General features: G+C 31.5%; 1 protein-coding gene across 1 annotated transcript in view; it reads right to left on the bottom strand.

Moving 5' to 3' along the window:
- Positions 1–510: 510 nt before the first annotated feature.
- LOC134264804 (uncharacterized) overlaps positions 511–21,372 on the bottom strand; it is a 194,911-nt gene continuing 174,049 nt past the window's right edge. The window contains exons 8-11 of the mRNA XM_062747082.1: positions 5,563–5,978; positions 5,311–5,484; positions 4,940–5,150; positions 511–1,442 (exon numbers count right to left, since the gene is read on the bottom strand). Coding sequence (XP_062603066.1) covers positions 1,329–1,442; positions 4,940–5,150; positions 5,311–5,484; positions 5,563–5,978 — 915 coding nt within the window. The 3' untranslated portion in view covers positions 511–1,328. The remainder of the gene's footprint in view (positions 1,443–4,939; positions 5,151–5,310; positions 5,485–5,562; positions 5,979–21,372) is intronic.

The following is a 21,372-nucleotide window of genomic DNA, read 5'->3' as shown; positions in this document are numbered from 1 at the left end:
TTTTAATTAATTTAGTTTGTATTTTGTGGCTTGCTAATGCTGGCCCAGACTATCCACTAAGTTTTAAACGAGAGATTTAGATAAAACAGGGTGGAATGATTCAAGGTACGAACTATCTACCACCTGCATGAATTAGCAGTGTTGATGTCCAATTATTTCAGTGAGCCTCGTGCCCGTGTGTGTTACGACTACTGACAGTATCCTGCAGTCCAGGACATATGCATCAGCACAACATTTAGTTTAAAAAAAGAAACTGAAGTATTTTAGCTTTTTTCGCTTTTTGCAATGAAGTCGTTTGAGTATTCATTTTACCAACTGCTTCTTTCTTTTAATTTTTGACTAACTTGGAGAAGCAAAACACAAAACAGACATCGGGTTAACTTTTTATTATCAAACGGTACATAAGTAGATACATTTTATTTATTATGTAAAAGTTCAATAGGCCGTAACAACCTTCATAAAAGCATTGAATTTTTTTATGTTGTATAACTTTGTATTATAATTTCAAAGCAAAGTGGATCCAATTACATATTGTTCATATATTGTGTGATATGAATACAGCTGGCTTGAATAAAATAATTTTCATAAATTCTATATTAAGATAATTTAATTTCATAATTTTGAATTAACGAAACACTAAGCTAACTTATTTCCTACAATTTTTAATGTTAAAATCCAAAGTATAAATCTATTTTTACATTGAAATCCACAATTTTAATAATCGTTTACCTCCGAAAAATGTTCTGCAGAATATTTTTTTATCGATCATAATGTTAAATTAAGAAAACTAAATCTGTCACTAAAATTAGTATGACAAATCCTGTTTAAAAAGAATAAAATGCAGTCTATAACTAAACCTTAGTCAAATATGAGGTAAGATGAAACAAAAGAAATAAAAGGAAAGGTTTATTACATAAACATGCAAGTCCAGGGTGGAATGAGAAAAGGTATTAATTAAAAAAAAACATGCAATTGACATAAAAAACACACAGGCACACACATATATATTTATATTAGATATTGTAGGGGGCATTAAACCGGAATAGATAATAGAGTTACATGTATATATGAGACAGTTTTTAAAGGTATATGACAAAATTATTTAAAAGTATCAGCAAATATAGATTTTAAAAAACTGCTCAATTGATACACATACTATGTTTTATGAAAAGTATTTACATTTGCATCCATTTCAGGTGTCATTTATTTCCCTTTTTTCGGATTTTGGCAAAACAAAAATGGCGAAGGAATTCCAAATTAATAAAAATGGTTACGTTTATTTTCATTTTTCATTTTTGATGTTTTTCATGCTATCTTGAGTGTTTAATTTATTCAACCATTCCAAACAATTTACGCATTCCCGAATTCAGGAACATTCCATTAGGATCAGCTTCACTTTTCTTCAGCTGTTCTTTAAATGATTCAATCGGGAGTTTCATTTCCTGTACATTTGAAAAAAATGTGATTAGCATTTAAAAATTTTAACAAAATTAAAATTTAAGGCCATAGGCCCAATACAACGACATTCTCTCAATCACACACCCTTTCACCCCCCCCCCCCCTCACAAACCGTCACACACACATATCCTCACACACACACATATAAATATATATAAACTGAAACGCAAAAGAAACGCAACAAGCAGTAATCTACAAATGTTTCAATTATCTATCTAATGATTTTCAAAAAAGAATACAGTAAGGATAAACTCACTTTTCAGAACATCAGACATTTGATAAAATGTTAAATGTTTATCTTTTAACTTTACTAAGAAACATATGACTGTTAAAACACCCCCCTTCCAGCCATTCAATTACAGCGTGCAAGACTGGCTTAAACAACAATTACAGCTTAACTTCTACGATACAATAGGTTAATCAGTATCGAGATCTGAGCGAAGGAAATATTCTTTGCCATTCTTAAATGCCTGTTTTTCAGATGATTAGGTCGAATTTTCTCTGACTTAGAGCATTGTAGTAACCCTTGGACTTCCGTCCAAGGACTATCATTTATGCATATGATACGTAAGACCCCATTGAGGCGTAATGTAGTGTATTTTTGCATCTCAACTCTCCATCACCTTTACTTTGAGATTTTCCAGCTAGAGCATTGGAAATGCGTACTTAAGCCATTTTTGAGAAGCCTTAGTATCGTTTCGGGAAACGATAGGAGATTTTATTTTTTGAAATATTGCTGCATAACATGATGAACAGTACAAACCCTTAAAACTCCATAATATTGCCAAATGTTCAAATAAACATGCAATTTTTTATTTCTGTTAAGCAGACTCAAATTTGACTTCCGGTTATGGTATGAAAATCGTTCAACCGTTAAATTACCGGTGTTTACCGAAGTGAAGATTTCCATAATTTTAAGATTCAATTTTTTTTACTTTACATAATTATTTCCTCCTAAAGTAGGATGTTGCGTTTCTTTTGCGTGTCAGTATATATATATATATATATATATATATATATATATATATATATATATATATATATATATATATATATATAAAGCACTAAAAAAAACCAACAACACTGTATATCCTAAATGTCGGATCTACCAAGTAGATACAAGGTCACGGATGGAAATTTATATAAAGCACTAAAAATGACCAACGACACGAACAATAAAAATTGTCAAATTTTCGGGACGCCCTGTCCCTTCCTCAGGACAAAGAAAAAAGTTAAAAAGTCATAAGAACAAAGGAAAGATAGAAACAAAAACAACTAGCACTACTACTAAACTACTAAACACTAGATATTTACATACTTAATTACATGTTGAATTCGAAATTTTTAAGAACAATAATATAGAAAGAAAGAAATCCGGACCGCTATGAAATGCGTCCGGTCTATCGGGTATACTCGGGTGAAGTGCAATCTTTCTTTGATTATTCTTTATTAAGTAAAGTTACGCCATTTTGAGAGAATAAAACAATGTACGATTTACTGATTGTCGTAATTAATTAGCATAATTAATTCGTTCAATTATGTAAATCGCACTTCACCCGAGTATACCCGATAGACCGGACGCATTTCATAGCGGTCCGGATTTCTTTCTTTCTATATTATTGTTCTTAAAAATTTCGAATTCAACATGTAATTAAGTATGTAAATATCTAGTGTTTAGTAGTAGTGCTAGTTGTTTTTGTTTCTATCTTTCCTTTGTTCTTATGACTTTTTAACTTTTTTCTTTGTCCTGAGGAAGGGACAGGGCGTCCCGAAAATTTGACAATTTTTATTGTTCGTGTCGTTGGTCATTTTTAGTGCTTTATATATATATATATATATATATATATATATATATATATATATATATATATATATATATATATATATATATTAAAATATAAAACAATATCAAGTATTATTTAGAGTACGAGTTTCCTACTGTATCGGAGATACAAGGCGGGGCTTGAGGCGACAGCGATAGCTCGAGCCGGGCCCCGCCCCGTATCTCCGATACACTAAGAAACGAGTATTCTAAATGACTTGTGACATGACCTTTCTTATGACCTCACTAATTTACATGCGTAGTTGGGTACATAACACTCAATCAATCAAATGATTTTGCAGAAAACTGATTTAGTATCCCATTTTAAGCATTCGCAACTGAAATGCCGAGTGAGGTGGACGTGCAGGTATTTATTATTTTAAAATAATTATTTAGGGGATGCATAATATAATTTGTTTTCCAAAAGAATTAAATTTAGATTTCATTACGTAGTGCTTTTTTTTCTCTATTCAGCTCTTGCTGACATTTTTTCTTATTTAAGCCTCGACTTAATTAATGCAAAATATTTTGATATATAAGAATCGTGCATGAATATTTTTGAAACAAAAATGCTTCGGGGAGAACGTAATCTGAGAGAAATGTCCGACCTTCGTATACAAATTTGAAATAAACAGATGAAAGGAAGGGGGCCCACCCATATTTAACTTTATGTTTTTAATAAAATGTAGTGTAACGAAAGGGGATCCGAGCAATCACTGAGCCCCCCCCCCTCCTTGATTTTTTTTTCTTTTTCGCTTTCCTAAATGATTTTTTTGGTATACTTATATACATACTCTTTTAACTTATCAACAAGTAACGATAGCACGCACATAGTGTCTTGGCTGGATATAAATCTAACCCCATGAAATACGATTTTCCACTGATTTTTTTTTAGGGGGGGGGGGGTGTTCAAAGTAGTCATTTGTGAACTGCCCCACTCCCTCTTTTCTTAAATTTTTGAATCCGACCCTAGTAAGTTTACGTTGTAAAATTTTATTCTTAATTCACCTCAAGTTTTGAGTAATACTAACATTACTACATGTATCATGCGAATTGAACGATTTTGTGTCTGAATATACAGATACAGCTTTCCGTCATGGCTAAAAATAAACCGTTCTGTATCGTTGATATTTTGCAGATACAGTACAGTTTCGGCTCATTTGCATAAGAAACGCCCACAAAAAGTGTTCTGTATCGCAGTTACAGTATGCTTGACTTCAAAGGAAAACTCGCCGGGTCATGTCACAACAGTCATCAATTCAGAAGAGATATTTATCAGTTTAATGATAGAAATGTCAATCTACTTTGTAAATGTTGGTATATTGATTTTTTACGTTTTGTCTCTTAGTACTGTAGATTCCTATTTATACGCGAGAAATTAATTACTAGTATTACGTAATTTCGCGAAAAGCATCACTCGCGAAAAAATATTACTCGCTTTTATTTTTATGGTGCTGAAATCTATGTAAAATCTGTTAATCAACAAATTATAATTCTCGCGATTTGATTTTAAAGAGCCAGTTCGCGATAAAAAGTACTCGTGAAAAATAAGGAATCTACAGTTTCTAATATCAAATATACTTATTAGAATAATATTGTAACATTTTAACCTTAGGACCAATTTTCTTTTCGATAATTTGTAACAATTGTGACACCTACTTTTCTGACATGTTCCCAAATGTTTGGAATATGGTCATACTGCTTTGCCAAATGTGGAACACCTCCTAACTCCATCCATTTTTTCCCGACATCTTGGCTGAACTCTTCCCAGTTTGGTGTTCCCTTTAAACTCAGTACCTCAATGCAAACCACTTGACCAGAACCACCATACTCTGGGTTTCCAAGAACTCCAGTTCCAAGATATGCATCACTAAAGAATAATGATTTTGAAAATTTTCCCTTTGCTAGAGATGTATTATGTATTTTTAAATTGTTTTTGTATCACCAATTTGTATTTGTATTTTTACTTTTACAGTTAATATATGTTTCAAACTTTTTTCCTTTTTCCTCACCGAGTTTATGTTTTTTACCTGTGTGCCATAAATCGCATCTCAAGAGAGACATTCAGTGGATACTGGTCCTTGTTTTTGTAGCTTTGTACAGAATTGACGACAACATTGATGATTTCCAATACCTTATCAAAATTTCCTTTGTAGTCAAATACAAACTCCAAGTCATAAACTTCTGCTTTTTCTATGTACTTTCTTTAAAAAAAAGAGAGAATAATTAACTCCACAACATTCATAAGGAAAAAAAAAATTATGTAAATGAACATAACTCACCGAAAATGAACTGCATGTGGAATTTCTTGGTATATCGGGCCAGTCCTGTATGCAGCATTTTTTATGACACAGAAAGCTGACCTCTGGAATAGCGGAGTGAATGATGGATTATTTGTTAGAAAAGGGCTTACTATCTTGAGTGCCTCTTCAGTCTCAAGATCAAGGGCAGCTTTCAAAACATAATAAAAAAAACCTTCCAGGTCATGTCCCTCACGTGTTGTCTTGTTGAATGTTCTCACCCAAATATCATCATTTTCGGGATGGTATTTTTTGAAAGGTATATAAGAATTGAAAGGAAACCAGAACATTTGTACTGCCCAGTTCTCCTTTACTATCTTTTCTAATTCGTTTGCTCTGAAGACATTCTTCATGATTCCATAAGAATTTTCTGTCGAGACAATTATTTCCTCATCCATCTGAAGTTTATGAAAATCAAATGTTAGATTTCGCATTTTCTAAACATAAATAAATTATGAAAGTGTCTTCATTTTGACATTTGTATTATTTGTATTACCGGGTATTTTAAAGTAACAAACCTCCATTAACTCTTAATTGATATAAACTAACCAATTTATATTCAATATCGCTAAAAATAAATTGCGTTTTATTTGTAATGGCTTCTTTAGTGAGCATATTAAAAACGCTAAAATTACTTATCACTAAAAATAAGATATATATCAATTTTAAGGACAAATCGCTAAATTTGCGTCTCGCTAAAATTTCCACTTATACGGTATTTTAGATTCAAATCGAATATTATATAAATATTGAATGTAGTTGAGTGAAAATTTTCACCCCCCCCCCAAAAAAAAACCATTGTCAGCCGAGATTGACAAAGGTTTTCAAGGGGTGAAAATATGCAATATTTATTATGTTATACTGAATGTTTTATAGAAATACATATACTAGTGAACCGTGCGTGCATAAATTCTGCACAGTTGCTATATTTTGGAATATCACCCGTCTTCAAGCAATGTTGACTGTTGCTACGCTGGAGGGCGTGGCTTCATTATTTAGCGAGAAATAGTGTTTTTTTAAAAATTGTTTCTCGACCAATCAGATTCAACTAATTTACATGAATGTATAATAATTATAAGTAGTTGGTTCATAAAGTGTAATTACTCAATTGTTATGTTTAGGTACGAGTAAACAAGTTTTATTTCAATATATTATCAGTATTATTGTGATAAATATGTACGGTGTCATATCATATAATATATATGTATCATTGAGTGTATTTATATTTTATGATATGATATTTATAAGACAGATCTCTTTTCAGCAGTATTAAATACGTTTTACGGAGGAAAATGCTAAAACAATCCGTCTTTTCCTTAAACTTCAATATGCCAATAAAGGAATTGACGCGGTTAATATAAGTAATATTCTTAATCACAACAGGGTTTAGTCTTGTATTCCACCATATTTCAATGTAAAGACTACAGCTTGTATTTCCTACAAATATACATCGACCATTGCTTCCAAACTTTTTAATAACTAAAAAGCTTTACATGGCCTGGATACTGAGTATCTGAAACATAATCCTCCATCGTGTTAATGTTCTTCTTCGCCCTATAACTTTAGTCCTGCTAGACACGTTATTATAGGTGACATAAATATAGTTAATAACAAGAAAACATTGATGTAACCATCAATTATCGCCCGGGAAATATATAAAGTAAACAATGAAAATGAGTCTTGATCATCAAACCGCTTCAATATTATAAGGAAGTAATTGAAAATAATTCTACTTCAAAAAAAAAATGTGGGGCCACTTAAATCAGTTAGCCTCAAAATCAGACAAAAACTCGTCTCCTTCCAGTATAACATATAACGGTTTAGATCTTGATAATCTACAAGATATTGCAAATGCATTTAATGAGCATTTTGCCCAAATTCCAAAAAAATTAATAGATAATCTTTCGTTTACTGCTTTTAAATCAGAAAAATTGAAAAGATACACGGAGACAAAACTTGGAGATCAAGACTTTTTTGAAATCCCTTTGATTAATGAAGAAAAGGTATTCGAAATGTTAAAAAGACTTGATGTAAACAAATTTGCTGGTATAGACTTTCTTGGACCTAGATTGCTTAAACTATAATATCCAAACCTCTAACACACTTAATAAATTCTAGCATAATCAATGGATCTTTTCCTTCACAGTTAAAGGTCGCAAAAGTAACTCCCTTGTTTAAAAAGGACGATAAATCAGACCCAGGAAAGTATCGTCCAATCTCGATTTTACCAACGATATCTAAAGTTTTAGAGAAGCATGTAGCAGAAAATATACGCATCTTTACTTCTCACTTTGACTTGCTAATGAAAGCACAATCTGGATTTCAAGAACTTCACTCATGCCAGACAGCTCTCACAAAACTAACTGATGATTGGTTGCATGCAATAGATAAAGGAAATTTTGTAGGTATTACATATCTGGATTTTAGCAAAGCATTTGATCTTGTTAATCATGATATACTAACTAAAAAACTTGAATGCTATCACTTTGATCCAATATCAATTAAATGGTTTAAATCATACTTATATAATCGAACTCAAAGTGTTAAAATTGGTGCGTACACATCTGAATCACTGCCAGTCACAGCAGGTGTGCCTCAGGGCTCTATTTTACTTCCTTTGTTGTTTCTATTGTATATTAATGATTTACCATTGTCTGTTGAACATTGTAATACTGATATATTTGCTGATGACACTACAATGCATCTTCATGATAATAGTATTTCGCGTATGGAAACCACTCTTAATCATGAACTCTGTCAAATACAAAAATGGTGTCAACAAAATCAGATGATTATAAACACTGATAAAACAAAGTGTATGTTAATGGGAACACACCAAAAGAAATCTAAATTAGAAAACGTTAATTTTCATTTACAACTTTCCGATCATCCCCTTGAAAATGTAGAAATGCAAAAATTATTAGGTGTTCACATTGATCATAATCTTCAATATACTTGTCATGTAGATGCAGTTTGCAAAACTCTTACATATAAATTATTTACTTTACGAAAAATCAAAAAGTTTCTTCCAATGCGTACTAGAAAACTATTTTATAATGCTTTTATCCTGCCATCGATTTTATATTGTCTATCCATTTGGGGCAATTGTCCTCAAACACACATGGACAGAATCTACAGATTACAAAAAAGCAGCTAGGATTATTTTAAATGAAAAATATGATACACCTTCAATGCCTTTATTTAACACTTTAGGTTGGCTAACAGTTTATGAACTTTTATATTTACAGAAAAGCATTTTAATGTACAAAATATTTCATGGAATGTCTCCTGATTATATGCATAATCTTTTTGAATTTCAAAGTTCTGGATCATACACTTTACGCTCAGAAACAAATTCCGAACTTCGACAACCAAAATATAAAACAAACTTATTTAAAAATTCTTTACAATATTCAGGGGTTATTATCTGGAATGAGTTACCAATTAATATCAGAAATTCTCAATCTCCTGCAATATTTAAAAGAAGTGTTGAAAATTTTCTGCTTATAAAACGCAATTTTTTTCTTTCTCTCTATACTGAAATGCTGATGTTTTTATTTGTTTGTAACATACTGATTGATTTTTTATTGTCTCATAATTGTAATTCTATTTATTGTATATATGCATTGTATATATGTTTTAAAGAAGGCCCCAAGGAAGACTATTGCTCGCACTAATCGGGTTACCTTTTCTAAATAAAGTATTATTATTATTTATTATTATTATTATGTGTGAAAAGGCATGCGTCTAATTGATGGAGACGATAGTCGCGAATATTTTGAAAACTTGTAGTCGGTTAAAAATCAATTAAAACGATACCATTTTAAACTTGATCAATTCCTCAAGTAAATGTTGGCTGCATAACATATAAATTGAAGTTAGACACACGCATCACCTTTATTTAAAAATGTATTAATTTTCAATTTTTGAATATAAAACACGAACTGTACAGAGTACGTTTTTATCCGAGAAGTAAAATTCGATGTTCTAAAAAAAAAAAGGGACCTGTCGTTTTTTCGATAGTAAATGATAAGCAACTTTATATATTGAATATGAAAAACGTATATATTTTTAAAGATTCACTTTATGGAAGTAAATATATTATGTACACGTATCTCGTAATTTATAAACGGAAAGAACATTCTGATTAACAATCTTTTCAATGTTTAGAAAACTTTTGATTCCAAAAAACTACTCCCACCCCAATCCCCATACACCCACACTTAAACTTTTGTGTATAGAGCAGCCCGGTCCTCCGGGCTGCAATGAGGAACTTAGATCACTTAATTTAAAAAGGTCCTAAATATAGGGAATCCCCGATCCTTCAACTGGCGTCGGAATTTCATGAATATTATAGATTCTGTCGAAGATTACGCCAGATGATGGGACAAATATGAAAAAGAAGACGTTGACACCTTGTCTGAATGGATTAAATGTAAAAATGTAAATGGTAAAGTCGCGTATTTAAAAATTGAGGGGCAGGGAAAGGGTAGGGGATTATTACTTTCTCTATCAGAGGAGGCAACTCCTGCAGACATTATTGAAAAATTAGAAGGAGTTTTGGCAATGTCTATGACAGTGAAACAATCTTGCAACAACAAGAAGCCAGTCAATTTGTAGCTGAATATGAAATTAAGTTAGAGTCAATATTACAATCAGCTGTAGAAAAGAGTCATATTAGCAAAGATGCTAGAAATGATATGATAAGAACAAAATTTTGGTCAAAGTTGAAAGATTCAGAATTGAAAAATGCTAGCAGGTAAAAATATGAGACTGAAATATTTTGACATTTTTGCGAAAAGAGATTAGGGCAATTGAGTTAGAAAATTCAAATTCTAAAGCAAACAACATCACAGAAATCCCAACTTCAAAAAGAAATGTAGCCCACAGCCCTTCAACTTCTACAACAGACCCCACTGACAACGTTTTAGAAAATATTCTCAAGAAAATGGAGAAGATGGACCAAAAGATGAGCACCTTTGAAAATAGATCATCCGAGATAAACAGATCAGGGGGGAATTGATTCTACAAGAGGAGGACACAGTCCTAGTAGATTCCAATACAATAGAGGTGCTACCAACTAAAGCAGAGGCACCGGTAAATTTTAACAACAACAAAATCAATCACAACAGCCATTTGAATATGACAGGACATCACCAAGAGATTCATCAAATTATAACAGAGAATTTTCTTCCAGAGGCAGATCATTCAGAGGTTTCAGCAAAGGTTATTCAAACAGAGGAATTCCATCTCCTGTAAATTACAACAGAGAAAATCGAGAGAGAAAAACTAGAAAATGTCTGTATTGTGGAGTAAATAACAGACATAGATGCTGAAACACAACAAAGCTCCAATTCTGAAAATTTTGAAGAAATAAAATGTGAAATATGCAATCAATCTGGTAATTCTGATTTACATTGCAGAGTTAGAAAAGATCATTTAAGATCCAAAAGGTCTCATAATATATAACAAATCATAGAAAACAAATAGAACTTGTACTATAGTATAAACCAATGAAGTCTATGATATTGATAGTGCCATTACAACAGCACTTGTTGATACAGGTTCTTCTTTCTCAACAATTTGTCAAAGTTTTTTATGAAGAACATCTGCATCATTTACCTTTGAAACTTGTGACATATTTTCTGCACACTGAATGTGCAGACGGCCAAACTTTACCATATTTAGGTCATATACATGTACAATGTCCTTTGAAAATCAATGGCAAAGATGATGAACAATTGTCAATAGATTTTTTGTTTCTAATTGTACCTACAACATCTTACAATAACAGTGTTCCTGTTTTAAAAGGTACAAATATAATCTCTTGTTAATGAACATAGTTGAAGAGTCCCATGGTCATAGATACTTACACGAAGCCAAGTTATTTACTGCTTGGTATCTTGCATTTAGATGCGTTTCTCTACGAGAAAAAGAATTGCATAAACACAACAATATACAAGCGTTCACTCGGCTAGCTTAGACATCAAAAGTTACCATCCCCCCAAATAAAGATATTGTTGTACAAAGTAACCCTCAAAAGAAATTACCTTACTAGCCAGTATGTGCATTATTACAACCTTCACCTGAGTCAAAAATACCAAATGATATAGACATTTCTCCTGTGCTAATACCATACAAATTCAAACCTAATAGTGTAGTACCAGTGCATATTAGCAATGTCACAACAGGAACAGCAACTCTTGCCCAAATGCTTTATTTGTGAAGCTCAGCCAGTAAATGTAGAAGATATTGCTTGTCATGTCAAAAAGAACAAGGAGTCCTCAGATATTATTATTATCGATCTTTTTAATACTCCAAAAGATCCTCTATCAGAGGAACATTTCCAAAAATTATCTCGATTGATTCAGAATTTTAATGACATTTTTTCAAAAGGTGACACAGATGTTGGGTTTACAAAATCTATTTAACATCAAATTGAATTGTCAAATGAGTCCCTTTTAAACAAAGATTTAGGAGAATACCTCCATCAATGTCTGATGAGGTTAGGAACCACCTTCAACAATTGTTAAGCGCAGGCTTTATTCGCCAATCAAAATCTCCTTTTGCTTCAAATGTTGTTCTCGTAAAAAAGAAAACAGGAGAATAACGTCTTTGTATTGATTTTAGAGAACTAAATCAAAGAATAATCAAAGAAAGTTACTCCTTACCAAGAATTGAAAAATTTTTAGATTCTCTATCTTGAAATAAATATTTTTCAATACAAGAAATAAAATCTGGGTCTCATGAAATTGAAATTAAAGAAAAACATAAAGAGCGCACTGCATTTACAGTTGGCCCTCTCGTTTTTTTACGAGTACAGTAGAATGGCCTTTGGGCTAACAAATGCCCCTGCAACTAATCAAAGGCTAATGGAACAATGTCTAGGGAATTTCTATTACAGAAAATTTATTAATTTTATTTTTAAATTGCTAGACCTCACTATATCTCTTGCCTACTTCCACAAAGAAAAATCGTGGTAAAAAGAAAATTATGTCCAATAAACAGTTACCAGAATTTAAATGGGAAGAATAAGAACATGCTTTTAATTTTCTACAAAATCAGTTATCTTCTTAACCCATATTGACCTACCTTAATTACTCAAAACCATTTGAGTTACATACTGACGCATCCTTGCATGGGTTGGGTGCAGTTCTGCAGCAAAAAGATGATGGACAAAAACATGTTATAGCCTATGCAAGCAGAAGTATTAGCAAAGCTGAGAGAAATTATCCAGTGCACAAATTAGAAGTTCTTGCGCTAAAATGGTCCGTCACAGAAAAATTTAAAGATTATGTATATGGACACAGTTTCACTGTTTCTAAAGATAATATTCCTTTAACTTATGTCCTTGAAACTGCACAATTAGATGCAACTGGCCATAGATGGCTTGCAGCCTTGTCTGCACCCTAACAAAAAAATATCATAGTTAACTATAGTTAAGTCTAGTTTACTATAGTTAACTATAGTAAACCAAAGTTCCAAAGTTTTTACTATAGTAAATCAAAGTTCCAAAGTTTTCACCATAGTTAATCAAAGTTCCAAATTTTTTACTATAATAAATCAAAGTTCCAAAGTTTTCACCATAGTAAATCAAAGTTCCAAAGTTTTTACTATAGTTAATTAAAGTTCCAAAGTTCTCGCCATAGTAAATAAAAGTTCCAAAGTTATCACCATAGTAAATAAAAGTTCCAAAGTTATCACCATAGTAAATCAAAGTTCCAAAGTTGTTACTATAGTTAATCAAAGTTCCAAAGTTTTCGCCATAGTTAATCAAAGTTCCAAAGTTATTACTATGGTAAATCAAAGTTTCATAGTTTTTATTATAGTTAATCAAAGAATTAATTTTTTTGTATTTCGTTTTTTTATTATCATTTGTATGTTTAAAGCGGATGATATTGGATGTTGTTTTGTTGTTCATCTTAGTTTAAACATGCAAAGTAATTAATTTAAATTCCATATTTACATTTAACAGTAGAAAAAAATATCTGAAGTTTAGGAATCAAATATTTTTATTCTAAATGACGGAATTTTTCTCTTATAATATTTTCCCCTCAAATAATAATAAATATTGTTTATTTATCTTTGCAATAGACAATTTGTACATTAAAATTCATTTCTTGTGCTTCGTTCTTTTAGGGGACAGGTCGTATTTTTATAACGTTCTCTGAAACTTAAATGAATCTTATTCTTGAAATTTCTTAAAACGTACTGAATGGGAAGCAGAAACATAATTCCGAAGGTTTTATAGTATTAATCAAAGTTCCAAGTTTTTGTTATGGTAAATCAAAGTTCCAAAGTTTATATCATAGTAATTCAAAGTTCCAAAGTTTTTACTATAGTAAATCAAAGTTCCAAAGTTTTTACTATAGTAAATCAAAGTTCCAAAGTTATTACTATAGTAAATCAAAGTTCCAAAGCTTTTACTAAAGTAAATTAAAGTTCCAAAGTTATCACCATAGTAAATTAAAAGTTCTTACTTAGGTACTATAGTTAACTATAGTAAACTATAGTTAACTATAGTTTACTATAGTATTTTTTGTTAGGGTGCCTATGATTTTGACTTGAAGTATAGACCAGGCAATACAAATGCAAATGCAGACGCACTGTCTCGTCTACCTAGTATATTACTCTTACATCAGATTCTGTTAGTGCCATATGCAATATGACAAATATTGTTCCTTTGATTGAAACTCTTCCAGTGTCAGAAGAAGATAATATCAATATGAACAAAAATCCTCCACATGATGGAAGCTTGAAAAGTGTCGATATTGTTCAAGAACAAATTAATGACCCGCTATATCATATTGGTTTGATCAAGTATTTAATAAATAAAAACCACATTAAGATGAAATACCACCTATTCGTTATTGTAATGCATTATTTCAATGCTTTGATAAGCTTAAAATTATTGATGATAAGTTTTACAGAGATGTAAGAACAGAAACAGGTAGTTTTGTTTCATCTTCATGATAAGATGGATCATCAAGGTAGAGATAGAATCCTTTCACTTGCAAAAGATCGATTTTATTGGTACGGTATGACCCGTGACATAGAAAATCATATCCAATGTTGTGGTAGATGTAAAAGGAGAAAAAATCCAACTAATATGAAAGCTTCTTTGGTAAACAACACGACTACTCAACCATTAGAACTTGCTTGTCTTGATTTTTGACCCTTGAACGGTCCAAAGGTGGTTTTTTGTATGTCTTAGTTATTACTGATCATTTTGCAAGGTAGGCTATGGAAATTCCTAAAAAGAATATGACAGCCAAAACAACAGCTGGAGCTTTTTATCAAAACTTTGTATTAAATTATTGTATACCACACAAAATCCATTAAGATCAAGGTGCAAACTGTGAAAGCAAAATCAAAGAATTATGTTCCATACTTGGTATCAAGAAATCAGAACCATACCATATCACCAAATGGGTGACGGTCAGTGTGAACGGTTTAATTGTACTTTAATATCTATATAGGCAAAATACATAAGATCCCAATGAAAAACAAGATTGGAAGTCTTTTATTAAACCAATTGTGCATGCTTACAAATGTCCAAGTATGTTGAATCTTTGAAAAATAGGTTGGAATATTCTTATGAACTTGCTTCAAAGAACATACAGATGTCTCATGAGAAACACAAAAGAAGCATTCTGATGTAAAAATCAAAGTAGTGTACTTGAACCAGGTGATCTTGTTTTGGTTAAGATTGTTGCTTTTGATGGTCGCCATAAGTTTCCGATTGGGGAGCAGGCGCAGCCTATTTTAACCCTCTCCCTACATTTAGGTCAAGGTACAAAACAAATAGTAATAATAAGAGAATGTACAAAAGAAGAGGAAAAAAACACAAACAAAAATGAACAAAGTAACATAGAGAAAAAAAAAACACTACATCGTCGGAAACCCACGGCTGATTACGCTTCGTTCCTCTCTCCATCACTAAAGAAATGATTTTTCTAATTTGTTTCCCGATCCCGTTGTTGGTTTAATCCATAAATGGACTAGTCCAATACAAATGAACAACTCAATTCAACAAGTCATGTTCTCCAGATGCATGATCTATTATGTCTTTGTTCAGATGCACACAATTTGTAAGAAAGCAGTGCAAAATATTATTTTATTTTCTACGAAGATCTAAACCTTGACTTTATTTTATTTCATTCTCAAACTATGATAGTTGACCCCCCCCCCATTTTAAGAAATACACTCCAACAAAATGTGTACATTCAATGACATCCATCTTTTCAAATGTTTACAATGCAGAATTTGACAACAGATTTAATAATACGTGTTACAATGTAGCTTGAAATCAATTTAGATCCAAGGGCAGACCACCCCTACAACACCCCCCCTCCCCCCCGAATACTGTTTAACGCTTTAGTATGCATTGTAGAGATGATTCTTCTACAAGTTAAATAAAATCAAGGATCATTTACACAAGGTTCTCAAAATATATAATATTAAGGACATATTTTAAGCCCACAAAAGTATTGCTCAAAAAGTTTATCACTCATCTTTCAGATATTGATTGATTTAGTCAGGCAAGCTTTTTAAAAAGCTGTTACTTGTACGGTATAAAAACCTAAACAAGTCCCTTGTCCTAGGAAAATAAAACCAGTTTCTAAAAAAAGAAAAATTACAAATTCAGACTCTTCTTAGAGCAAAAATAGTTCTAATAAAGTTGATACTTATAGTATTGAATCAACTAGTGATTCAAAAATACTCGAGACAATGAACTAGTAGAAGTTGATAAAACAATCACCGAATCTGAAGCTACTGAGTTGACAGAGAATATTTCAGTGGATCCAAATGATAATTTACAGATGTAAATTCAAACATTCATTATGAAAATAAATTAGATATGTCTAAATATTTACACCATACAAATATGTTTGATGAAATAATACCTGAAAGGTCACATGATTCAGTTGAATCTAACGGCACACTTTCAGAAAGGGACAAATGTCAGAAAATGAACAATGTTTTTTTGTTCCGAGAAGGTCTGCTAGAGTCAAATCAAAACCTCAGTTGATAAAGAGCAATGAATATGTCTTTTCACAAAATAAAAATGCCTTCAAATTGAGCAATTTTTTAAAAGTAACGTCAAGCGGAGTAATACGTTTTTGACGTAACTCATTGTGACGTAGGCAAGTTATGTTATACAAAATGTTACATGTTCCTCTGAATGATTCAGCCAATGAAATTGCTTGATACAAGTGAAATTAAATTATTTGAAAGTATTGCAAAGTTGATTTTTTAAATAAAATACAAACAAAAAAATACCATTTATTTTTTTGTACCAAAAAATGTTGTTCACCGGTGTCATAATTAGACAAATTTTCCCCTATAAAATTGCTCGAAAAACCAAAGAAAAAATGTATTTCTACAATTATTTCAGTATATTATTGTACAGTTTCTTTAGGTATTATGGCTCCTTTTCATAGCATGAAAAGTAGGGGTTAGTGTACATATAAGAAAGTTTTGATATTTTCTATATCCCCACCCCTTTTTTCTTTTTCAGCATTTAATGAAAATAAATGGAAATAAATCAAGGCATTTAGGCGTCAAAGTATGTGTTTTTATTATTATACATTATTCTATGATTCCAATCTTAATTATACATACTTATATCCTGTCTTTAGATTGGACCAAAACATATTCAAAAAAAAGTTTACACATCGATAAATCTCTCAATCAGAACTAGTTTCTTGATCTAGCTTTTATCGTAAAAAAGTGAGAAAAATTATAACATCTTGTTTGTATTTTCTAAACGATTGCAGCAATATATAACTATTAACACCTTCGCTAGCCAGGGGTTTCTGATACGCTACTCTCCTTATAAACCCTTGGCCTACGGTGTTCATAAAAATCGGGATATTTTTTCCAGAGTTCTGATTGGATTTCAGTACACACCTGTCGACCAATCATCAATTGTTTTTTGTAAATGACGATATTTGCATTCGGGATACTTCTTGACTCTTTAATCTCAGAATTGAAAAACGCATGTAAACAACGATCCGTAAACTAACATGTAATTCTATAAATATCTATCGTGTCATCCAATATCTTCTAAATATGTGATTAAGAATTTATATTGAAGCTTCCGATTTGTACTATAAATAATAAATAAACATTACAAAATTATTTCTTCTAAAATATTCTTGAACAAAACTTTCAGGTATGTCACTCGTCAGCTTTTTAGAAAAATTCACGCAGATCTTCTTGCTTCAAAACTATTTATTTAAATTCAATTTTTATAACATATTTAAATTTAAAAATGTTAATGTTTTAACATTCAACGAAAAAACTGCTCAAAATGCTACAAAGAAGCAAGATTTATGAGGGACTATTTCTTATGGTGGAAGGATTTTTAGCAGATAATTCTGCAAATCTGCATATTTATTAAATTTAATATCTAAGAACTTTAGCCAACATACAGTTACTCGGAGAATATTTTCCGTTATGGTATTGCTATGAATAATTAGTATAGGTCTTAATTTATATTTTTAGAACAAGTTTTACACCTTCCTTCAACAAACTTTGCCAAAAAATAAAGATTTGTCAGATAAGTCTAGATAAAATATATACCATTTTTTGCCTGAAAATCACCTATTTTGAAATATATGTCAATTATTTCAAAATTAACATCACTGACACCCACTTTTTCTTTCATTATTTTAAAGTACTAGATACTTGTGACTGATCAGCACTTAAGTCGTAAAAAGCTTGATTCAAGAAAATGTTTCATTGCCTATTTATTTTTTTTTAATATCTCAAAAATGTTACTTTTTAGTGCAACAAGGTCAGACAATAATTTGCAAGATTTGTTGAGTGATAAATATTATTCACACTATTTTACGTAAAATAAAATAATATTTATTGCCATAGTTGCATCTGATAAAATATGATACAGATTAGAGTAATTTACCAAAGAGTGAAAGTTCAAGTGCAAAAAGGTCAACTTAATTGTACCGTAGATCAGTAAGATGCACACTGACCCCCTATTTTCTCTGTGATTTTTGTGTCACGTTATATGATTACTTATCCAAAATATACTTCTCAAAAAATCCTTGATTTAACAAATTTCACGAGTGACATTCTTTATTTTTTTCTTTTTAACCTGCGTCTTTATTTCTGTCGATGACCTAATCTGTGCGTACCTGATAGATTCAAGATCACATGACGAAAACATTCCCGTCTTTCGACTTCACTGTAGGCCAAGGGTTTATGAGTAGCGTATCAGAAACCCTTTGCTAGCGAAGATGAACTATTAATAAAAATAAAAATACAAATTGATAATTTGTTGAATTTTGGAAAACAGAACACTGGTTTTTTTAAGTCCTTGTCGCCAAGGTCGTTACCAAGTTTTGATGCCCACTATATCATTATTGTTTACCAAAATACACTTGCTCATGTGTTTATAAAACAGGCATTGGTTGCTATAAAGAACTTTATATGATAAGAGCCAATTTTGGCCCCCTAAAAATCAACATTTTAGAATGATATTCAGTTATGTTTAATTAATATTTATTTTGTAGAATAGGTTATATTAGAAATATTTCCATTATATTTTTCAAATTAATATGCACTCACTGGCTATAAATGACATGAGAAGCAATGCTATTTTTGCTATCTAAAAAAGCTAAAAATATGCTTTTTCTTGATGTTTTTTTTCTTTTGGGAAACATAGAGCACAGTGTAGAACATACATATTTTTTCTGTCACTAATAAGTATTGGATAGATACATCTTTGGTAAAAATATAAAGCGTGTTCTAGGCTGCGCTCTATATTTCCTGGAAGAAAAACTGCTTGAAAATAAGCAGTTTTATACAAAATATGCTAAAATGGCGGGAAAACGTGAACTTTATGATGTCATATTCCTAAAATAACAGCATTTTGATCAAATTGAAAGTGACCAATAAAGGTCGCATGTATAGCTGTACAAATTAAAGCTATATATAAAGCAAAATTAAGATATTCATTAAGACACTAATCATATATTGCTCTTTCACAAATTTCAGTAAATATTTCATTAACATTCTTAACAAGTTTAACAGCAGTTAAATGAATCTTTTAAGTTCACTCTAGTTTACTGATTCTTTATCATTCATTTTTACTGCATTGGTTAGTATAGCCCTTGTTTTCCAGCTTCTCACATTGAAAATATTAGAAAGTAGTCACATAATCTGATATAAATTCATTTAAGATTCAATCATGAGAGAAAGGCAACATTCATGTCATAATTATGATATCTGTGTTGTATGCCATAGAGTTCAGGACATTATTTATTGAACAGCCCTCGTATGTATGTTTATGTCACTGTTAGATCATGAGTGTGAATTTGTGTTTGAAGTTACATTATGAGTATAAATCGGGTGTTTCTTTTATGATAATTGTAACACAAAACAAAAGATAACCTCTGACCCAGGGGCCATAAAATTCAACTTTTGGGAAGAGACTTTTATGCTCATCATAACTTTGTACTTGATTAGTTTATTTAATACTCAGGAACATAGTAGAAGATTTACAAAGAAATAATGCATTTTCACTGTATAATCAATAGAGCCATGCCCTTACACTAGAACCCCCCAACCCATGAAATTCACAATTTTGGAAAAGGCAGCCTTATTTGACATAACTATGTACGTGGCTAGTTATTTAATGCTCAGGAGCAAAGAAGAATATTTTCAAAGAAAAAATGCATTTTCACAATATTGTCTATTTGGCCCCGTCCTACCACTAGAAACCCTGACCCTGTGGCCATGAATTTCACATTTCACAAATTTGGTAGAGGACTTAATTAATGGTGATTACAATCATGCCAACAGTTTGACTGCTTGATGTCTATGAGTAAAGAAGAAGATTTTTAAAGAATGCATTAATTAAGTGGTTTTGGCCCAACCACCCTCAAGGCCCAAGGTGGACAGGGACCATGAAATTCACAAATTTTGTCCTCCTTAACCCATAGATGCTTTGTGCCATAATTGGTTGAAATAGGTTGAGCCGCTGCAGAGAAGAAACTGAAAATGGTCAAATGTTAACACACGACGTACGACGACGGACGAAAACAGCAATAGGTCACCTTAGTTAACTCGTGTGACCTACGAATAATTGAAACATATAGATATTTTTCATTTAACAGAAGTTCATTAGATTTTTCTTCGAATTCGGTGTGAAAATTGTTTTGAATATTATAACTACCATTAAACCGCACTTACCCTTTTAACCCAAAATTCTTTTTATGTTATGATGATTGATTGATTGTATACTGTTAAACGTCCCTCTCCAGAATATTTCACTGATATGGAGACGTCACCTTTGCCAGTGAAAGGCTGCAAATTTAGGCCTATGCTCGGCACTTACGGCCTTTGAGCAGGAAGAGATCTTTATCGAGCCACAACTGCTGTGACACGGGGCCTCGGTTTATACGGTCTCATCCGAAGGACCGCCCCAGAAACTTAAACAGGCGATAGCACCGTTTTTACTTCACATTTATAGAGAACTAATAAAATACTATGAATATTCTCAGAAGCGATTTATTATTTTTCATTATAAACAGATTTATCCTGAATGATGTTAATATTCAACCGTTAGAGCGAGGCAAACCTTCAAGACAAAACAACTTCTAAATCATATGCGCCACAACTTAGCAATAAGGCATGAAGGTTCATGATATATTTGCAGCTTTTTATGCGGAATCTTTAATTCAACTCTTCAGTTCTTCAATCTTTTTGGAAGTCGAAATGCCTTGATATTCTGTCATTTGTATTTTCAAATATGTTTCGGATAAC

The sequence above is a fragment of the Saccostrea cucullata genome, unplaced genomic scaffold, assembly GCF_032062105.1.
Source record: "Saccostrea cucullata isolate Sc308-1 unplaced genomic scaffold, CSIRO_AGI_Scuc_v1 ctg863, whole genome shotgun sequence".
In the NCBI taxonomy this organism is placed as follows: Eukaryota; Metazoa; Mollusca; class Bivalvia; order Ostreida; family Ostreidae; genus Saccostrea; species Saccostrea cuccullata.
Note: the sequence above shows the minus strand (reverse complement) of the source record. Positions and strands in the feature narration are given on the sequence as shown.